The 8,435-nt window shown below is 38.4% G+C and overlaps 1 protein-coding gene across 1 annotated transcript in view; it reads right to left on the reverse strand.

Annotated features, from left to right (window-relative positions):
* Positions 1 to 8,435, reverse strand: part of GTF3C3 (general transcription factor IIIC, polypeptide 3, 102kDa) — a 32,682-nt gene that overhangs the window by 13,738 nt on the left and 10,509 nt on the right. Inside the window, exons 8-10 of the mRNA XM_010860886.1 lie at positions 8,356 to 8,428; positions 7,339 to 7,442; positions 6,234 to 6,405 (exon numbers count right to left, since the gene is read on the reverse strand). Of these exons, the coding sequence (XP_010859188.1) occupies positions 6,234 to 6,405; positions 7,339 to 7,442; positions 8,356 to 8,428 (349 nt within the window). The remainder of the gene's footprint in view (positions 1 to 6,233; positions 6,406 to 7,338; positions 7,443 to 8,355; positions 8,429 to 8,435) is intronic.

Consider the following 8,435-nt stretch of genomic DNA (forward strand, 5'->3'; position numbering starts at 1 on the left):
CTCCAACACCATATTTCAAAAGCATCAACTCTTTGGCACTCAGCTTTCTTCACAGTCCAACTCTCACATCCATACATGACCACTGGAAAAACCATAGCCTTGACTAGACGGACCTTTGTTGGCAAAGTAATGTCTCTGCTTTTCAATATGCTATCTAGGTTGGTCGTAACTTTCCTTCCAAGGAGTAAGTATCTTTTAATTTCATGGCTGCAATCACCATCTGCAGTGATTTTGAAGTCCAAAAAAATAAAGTCTGACACTGTTTCCCCATCTATTTCCCATGAAGTGATGGGACCGGATGCCATGATCTTCGTTTTCTGAATGTTGAGCTTTAAGCCAGCTTTTTCACTCTCCTCTTTCACTTTCATCAAGAGGCTTTTTAGTTCCTCTTCACTTTCTGCCATAAGGGTGGTGTCATCTGCATATCTGAGGTTATTGATATTTCTCCCGGCAATCTTGATTCCAGCTTGTGCTTCTTCCAGCCCAGCGTTTCTCATGATGTGCTCTGCATATAAGTTAAATAAGCAGGGTGACAATATACAGCCTTGACGTACTCTTTTTCCTATTTGGAACCAGTCTGTTGTTCCATGTCCAGTTCTAACTGTTGCTTCCTGACCTGCATATAGGTTTCTCAGGAGGCCGGTCAGGTGGTCTGGTATTCCCATCTCTTTCAGAATTTTCCACAGTTTATACTTAACCATACTGCTTGACATTTAGGTTATTCCTCAATTTTTACTCTAATAAATAACCCTACAGTAAACATCTTCATATATATAAGTCAGAGTTCACAAACTGGGAAACCAATTTAACCCACAGATACGCTTTGTTGGGCCACAGTACTGTTAAAAACAGTAAACTGTCTACATCTTTAAAAGTTAGGATTTTTTTAAGAAATCCAAGTTACTGCATTCTTTTAGAAAATCTGGGTTTGGCAACAGTTGAGTCCCTTCATTCCCACATGCTGCATCAGCCATGCCAAGAAGCAGCGGCACCCTTTAGACAGGGCTCTTCAGTTCCCAGCCTGCCCTGGGCCTCTCACTTACCTACTTCACTCACTTCTGTTACTTGTCAGGCTCCTGAGTTTTGTGATCTCCAATATAAAATACCTCTCCTCACCTCATTCAATTACTTCCTCAGAATAAGTCCTTAGAGGTGAAGTTACTCGGCTCTATTCCTCATACTTTATGCCAATCAATCATTAAGTCCTACAATTTGATGATCAATCCCCACACAAACAGCCACAGAACTTACAAACACAGGCCCTTTCACCTCTTTCCTTCTCACTGCACTGGTCGCCTAAGATAGTATTTGCGTCCTACTGTTTTCTCAAATCTCAAATTTCTCAAATAGCTCCTCACCACTATCTTCAGGTTAAACTTTGGTAACGAAGGAAGACTACTAAATATGGGTGAATCACCATGATGGAATTTCTCATAATTTTTCACTTATCACTTTAAAAGATACTTCATTATTATGCTACAAGCATTAAATTCCTCTAATGATGTTTCTTCTCTACAGTTCCAAATTTCCTTATGATTTTCAGACAATACTGAGGTTTTACCTTCCACTCATCTAAAGCCACATATGTTCAACACAGAAAAAGCATTTATCAGTATCATGATTATAATTAAAGAGGATTTAAAAACATCTACTGCTCGTAACAAGAGCAGTTTCAAAACCACAACCATACAGAAGGCAAAAAAATTTTAATTCCCTGTTTATGTCTTTTAAAATTAAAAACCCACAAATAATGTAACTTTTTATGTAAACTTATGTATGTAAACTTTTACATCTGTATTCCTTTTCAGTCATCCAAATAAAGTGTTATCTTAACCATTAAGTCTGCTATTTCATATCTGTGATATGGTCCACTGGAGAAGGGAATGGCAAACCACTTCAGTATTCTAGCCTTGAGAACCCCATGAACAGTATGAAAAGGCAAAAAGATAGGACACTGAAAGATGAACTCCCCAGGTCGATAGATGGCCAATATGCTACTGGAGATCAGTGGAGAAATAACTCTAGAATGAATGAAGAGACAGAGCCAAAGCAAAAACAACACCCAGTTGTGGATGTAACTGGTGACAGAAGCAAGGTCTGATGCTGTAAAGAGCAATATTGCACAGGAACCTGGAATGTTAGGTCCATGAATCAAGGCAAATTGGAAGTGGTCAAACAGGAGATGCCAAGAGTGAACGCTGACATTTTAGGAATCAGCGAACTAAACTGGATTGGAATGGGTGAATTTAACTCAGATGACCAGTGTATCTATTACTGTGGGCAAGAATCTCTTAGAAGAAATGGAGTAGCCAACACAGTCAACAAAAGAGTCTGAAATGCAGTACTTGGATGCAATCTCAAAAACGACAGAATGATCTCTGTTCGTTTCCAAGGCAAACCATTCAATATCACGATAATCCAAGTCTACGCCCCAACCAGTAATGCTGAAGAAGCTGAAGTTGAATGGTTCTATGAAGACCTACAAGACCTTCTAGAACTAACACCCCAAAAAGATATCCTTTTCATTATAGGGGACTGGAATGCAAAAGTAGGAAGTCAAGAAACACCTGGAATAACAGGCAAATTTGGCCTTGGAGTACAGGATGAAGCAGGGCAAAGGCTAATAGAGTTTTCCCAAGAGAATGCACTGGTCATAAAAAACACCCTCTTCCAAAAACACAAGAGAAGACTCTACACATGGACATCACCAGATGGTTAACATTGAAATCAGACTGATTATATTCTTTGCAGCGAAAGATGGAAAAGCTCTATACAGACAGCAAAAACAAGACCGGGAGCTGACTGTGGCTCAGATCATGAACTCCTTATTGCCAAAGTCTTAATTCAATTTTTTAAATTGAAGAGAGTAGGGAAAATGACTAGACCATTCAGGTATGACCTAAATCAAATCCTTTATGATTATACATGAAGTGAGAAATAGATTTAAGGGACTAGATCTGATAGACAGAGTGCCTGAAGAACTATGGACAGGGGTTTGAGACACTGTACAGGAGACAGGGATCAAGACCATCCCCATGGAAAAGAAATACAAAAAAGCAAAATGGCTGTCTGAGGAGGCCTTACAAAGGCTGTGAAAAGAAGAGAAGCAAAAAGCAAAGGAGGAAAGGAAAGATATACCCATTTGAATGCAGAGTTCCAACGAATAGCAAGGAGAGATAAGAAAGCCTTCCTCGGTGATCAGTGCAAAGAAATGGAGGGAAACAACAGAATGGGAAAGACTAGAGATCTCTTCAAGAAAATTAAGAGATACTAAGGGAACATTCCATGCAAAGATGGGCTCAAAAAAGGACAGTAATGGCATGGAACCAACAGAAGCAAAAGATATTAAGAAGAGGTGGCAAGAATACACAGAAGAACTACACAAAAAAGATCTTCACAACCAAGATAATCACGATGGTGTGATCACTCACCTAGAGCCAGACATCCTGGAATGTGAGGTCAAGTGGGCCTTAAGCATCACTACGAATAAAACTAGTGGAGGCAATGGAATTCCAGTTGAGCTATTTCAAATCCTAAAAGATGCTGCTGTGAAAGTGTTACTCAATATGCCAGCAAATTTGGAAACTCAGCAGTGGCCACAGGACTGGAAAAGGGCAGCTTTCATTCCAATCCCAAAGAAACACAATGCCAAAGAATGCTCAAACTACCACACAATTGCACTCATCTCACATGCTAGTAAAGAAATGCTCAAGACTCTCCAAGCCAGGCTTCAACAGTATGTGAACTGTGAACTTCCAGATGTTCAAGCTGATTTTAGAAAAGACAGAGGAACCAGAGATCAAACTGCCAACATCTGCTGGATCATCGAAAAAGCAAGAGTTCCAGAAAAACATCTATTTCTGCTTCACTGACTATGCCGAAGCCTTTGACTGTGTGGACCACAACAAACTGTGGAGAATTTTTCAAGAGATTGGGAATACCAGACCACATGACCTGCCTCTTGAGAAACCTGTATGCAGCTCAGGAAGTGACAGTTAGAACTGGACATAGAATAACAGACTGGTTCCAAATAGGAAAAGGAATACATCAAGGCTGTATATTGTACAATAAGGCTGCTTATTTAACTTCTATGCAGAGTACGTCATGAGAAACTCTGGACTGGAAGAAGCACAAGCTGGAATCAAGATTGCCAGGAGAAATATCAATAACCTCAGATATGCAGATGACACCACCCTTATGGCAGAAAGTGAAGAAGAACTAAAGAGCCTCTTGATGAAAGTGAAAGAGGAGAGTGAAAAAGCTGGCTTAAAGCTCAACATTCAGAAAACGAAGATCATGGTATCCAGTCCCATCACTTCATGGCAAATAGATGGGGAAACAGTGGAAACTGCGGCTGACTTTTTTTTTTTTTGGCTCCAAAATCACTGCAGATGGTGATTGCAGCCATGAAATTAAAAGACGCTTACTCCTTGGAAGGAACGTTATGACCAACCTAGACAGCATATTAAAAAGCAGAAACATTACTTTGCCAACGAAGGTCTGTCTAGTCAAGGCTTACGGTTTTCCCAGTAGTCATGTATGGATGTGAGAGTTGGACTATAAAGAAAGCTGAGCGCCAAAGAGTTGATGCTTTTGCAATATGGTGTTTGAGAAGACTCTTGAGAGTCCCTTGGACTGCAAGGAGATACAACCAGTCCATCCTAAAGGAGATGAGTTCTGGCTGTTCATTGGAAGGACTGATGTTGAAGCTGAAACTCCAATACTTCAGCCACCTGATGTGAAGAGCTGACTCATTTGAAAAGACCATGATGCTGGGAAAGATTGAGGACAGGAGGAGAAGGGGATGACAGAGGATGAGATGGTTGGATGGCATCAGCGACTCAATGGATGGGTGTGGGTAAACTCTGGGAACTGGTGATGGACAAGGAGGCCTGGCGTGCTGCAGTTCATGGGTTCGCAAAGAGTCAGACACAACTGAGCAACTGAATTGAACTTCTTGGAAGAAAAGTTATGACCAACCTTAGACAGCATATTATAAACCAGAGACATTACTTTGCCAACAAAGATCCATGTAGTCAAGGCTTTGGTTTTTCCAGTAGTCACATATGGATGTGAGAGTTGGACTATAAAGAAAGCTGAGTGCCAAAGAGTTGATGCTTTTGCAATATGGTGTTTGAGAAGACTCTTGAGAGTCCCTTGGACTGCAAGGAGATACAACCAGTCCATCCTAAAAGAAATTTGTCCTGAATATTCATTGGAAGGACTGATGTTCAAGCTGAAACTCCAATACTTTGGCCACCTGATGTGAAGAACTCACTCATTTGAAAAGACCCTGATGCCAAGAAACATTGAAGGCAGGGGGAGAAGGGGACAACGGAGGATGAGATGGTTAGGATGGCATCATTGACTCAATGGACATGAGTTTGAGTAAACCCTGGGAGCTGGTCATGGACTGGGAGGCCTGGCATGCTACAGTCCATGGGGTCGCAAAGAGTCAGACATTACTGAGCAACTGAACTGATACTGATCTGTGATACATCTCAAGATATCAATCAATGTTCCTCTATTTATATAGAACTTTCTGCTACTATATAGTACTTCAAAATATTTTAAATATTAAAACTGGTCATTATACAATATTTGTAACAGAGACTATTCAAATTTTAAGGCATCTCTTATGTTGATTCAATAGGAAATCCTATTAGAATATTTTTGTTTTTCATACATTCCTGTAAGAGATTTAGTAGTTTTTCTCAAGCTGTTTTTCCCACTCTATAAACAATTTATTTCAGATTACTCTGGATTTAGATGCAGTGAAATAAATTGACAGATAAAATCCAATCTTCATTGGATTTGCTCAAAAAACACTGAAAATATATTAACTTTTCCCTCAAAATAACATTAAATATAAATCCTTAAAAGCTCTTCAAAAATTAGATTACACTCTAAGTCTGAAAATCTATTACTAAAAACCAGAGCCTAAGGTTAAAACAGGTAAAAGATAGGTATTTACAGTATGTTTTAATAGGGACATGTTAGTCCTTTTATTTCACTCAGGTAACATTAAGTGAATCATTCCCCAGTGCATTTGTGAGGGAAAATCAGTTAGTGGTGAATCAAGACAATTTAAAATACTGACTTTCAAAAAACTGCCCTGAAACCAGAAGTATTTTCACTAAGACACTGACATTTTATAATAACTATTACCATCTTGGGAAAGTTCTTGCCTGCTTATGTGATTAAAACTTTCCCTTCCTACAAAAAAGAATTACCTGCATGCCGAAGCCAAACCACTGCGAGGTTGTACCTTTCAGAGCAGACCAGTGCACTAAGGAGGGGAAGTGCAGAATTGTATTCACCAACATCCAAGAAAGCTTCAGCAACATCAAGATAGAGGTCTCCCATGTCTTCAGGGTTCTGTTCCACTAGTGTTGTCAACAGAGGCTAGACCCCAAAGTAACAGTCTGAAGTCAAGCATTCATTACAAATAAACACGTCTACTTGTATTTCTCTTTTTAACATATACACCAGTTATCTGAGGTGAATCTAAAAGGAGCAAGGCTTAATAAAAACAGCTTTACATGATCTCTTAAATCATTCCTGTGTCTCTATTATAAAGAATTCATACTGCCATCATTCACTCACTCAACACATTACTTCTGAAGATGTATTATAAGGCAGGCATTGCAGGAGCTAAGACAACACTGATCTGCTGTGCTCTCCCTCAAGCAAGTCAAGCAAGCCCGTGTCGCAGGGCCTCTGTGTTTGCTGTTTCCCCAGAAAGCCATTCCCTCTGTTACCTGCTTGGCCTACTTTTTCACTTCCTTCATGTCATTACTCAAATGTTACTTTCAGGGGAGGCTTTTCTTCACCAATTTAATAAAAGTGCAACTCCTCCCACCCCCAATATTTCCTATTCTTCTCTGATTTTTCTCCAGAGCACTTATCACCAACTAGCATACTATGTTTTATGTATTTATTATCTAATCCCATTAAATCAAAAGATCCATGAGAACAGGGATTTGAGTATTTTATTCAACACTTTATCCTAAAGTAGATATCGAGTATTTTTTTATTTAATAAAATAGTCTGAAGTCAGCAAAAGAGAACAACTGTCAGAAACTGCCAACTGTCTAAAAGGCCCAATCTCACATTCTGATCTCTGGATTATTCTCAAGAAAAACAAATCATTATAAGCCCAGTTCCAAACACTTAGCTTTTAAAAGACATTCACACAAAAATAATATGATGCTTATTGTGACTTCTGGTTATTAAAAAATGTGAAATCTAGGGTCAACTTATAATTTCCTGTATCTAAAGAAAAACATTATAGATTTGATCTAAAGTATCTCAAGTGCAAGTCTTAATGCTACTTACATTAAGTGGTTCAAGAATGTTGAGATGTACAAGGCAGACCATCAGCTTCACTGTGATGTCTATTGGCACACCATCAGGTATAGCACAGATAACGTTGTCACCGCCTGTGCATTAAACAAACAAAAAGTTCCTAATAATCTTGGAAAGTGGAGCAAATGAAGCAAACTGTACCTTCTATGTAAGACCTCATTTACTTTACTCAAAGCAAATGATTCTACAGCCAGTTCTAAGTTTGGCAAACTCTGGTTCTAGGCTCTTAAAATTTCCTTCGGTCTGTCTTTTGATTAGCAATTATCCTTCCTATTTTCCTAATACTTTATCCACTTGCCAAAAATCTACATAAACTCCCACACCTTCTATCAAAACCACAAAAAACTAGACAACAAAAGTGACAAATAAGGATATACGAACTTTCTTTTTTTTTTTCACTTTATTTTTATTTATTTATTTTTTAAAATTTTATTTTTAAACTTTACAACATTGTAATAGTTTTGCCAAACATCGAAACATCTTTTTCTTCTTGAATCCAAGAGCCTCTTTTTAGTCTTCACTACAAAGAGACTGAGAAAGGGATGATCTAATACTGTGCTTACGTTTAAAGCAGAATTTTAAGTGAATGCTTAAGTTTGAAACAGAATTTTTTCAATCTGTAATAAGTTTGAAATAAATTAGTAAAGAGCATTTTAAGCCCTTTTTAAAAAGTAAATTGCTTTAGTTTGAAAGGTTTCTGATAAGCTGCTCCATAATTCATTCTTTTTTCATGTAACACTATCAAGGCCCTGTGTCAATGACAAATGCCAAGTTCAAACAGATGTACTGAGGGGGGGAAAAAAGGACTAAAATCAAGTTAAAAAAAAAATTACCTGTGAGTGAATACTCACAAGAAAAAGATACGGAATCTCTGTTAGGAAAAAACGCTTCTTGGGAAAACTTGCTATGAAAACACTACTAATTTCAAAATACCACGTTATGAACAAAAGGATTATGCACTTTCTCCTATGCAGAGGAAACTACAACCTTTATTCTCTTCCGAAGTGCCTTCTTCTGTAGTTCTTTTTTCCAGCACAATTCCAGAAAAATCTGTAATTACCTAAAAG

The sequence above is a fragment of the Bison bison genome, unplaced genomic scaffold, assembly GCF_000754665.1.
Source record: "Bison bison bison isolate TAMUID 2011002044 unplaced genomic scaffold, Bison_UMD1.0 scf7180017864471, whole genome shotgun sequence".
NCBI classification, from domain to species: Eukaryota; Metazoa; Chordata; class Mammalia; order Artiodactyla; family Bovidae; genus Bison; species Bison bison.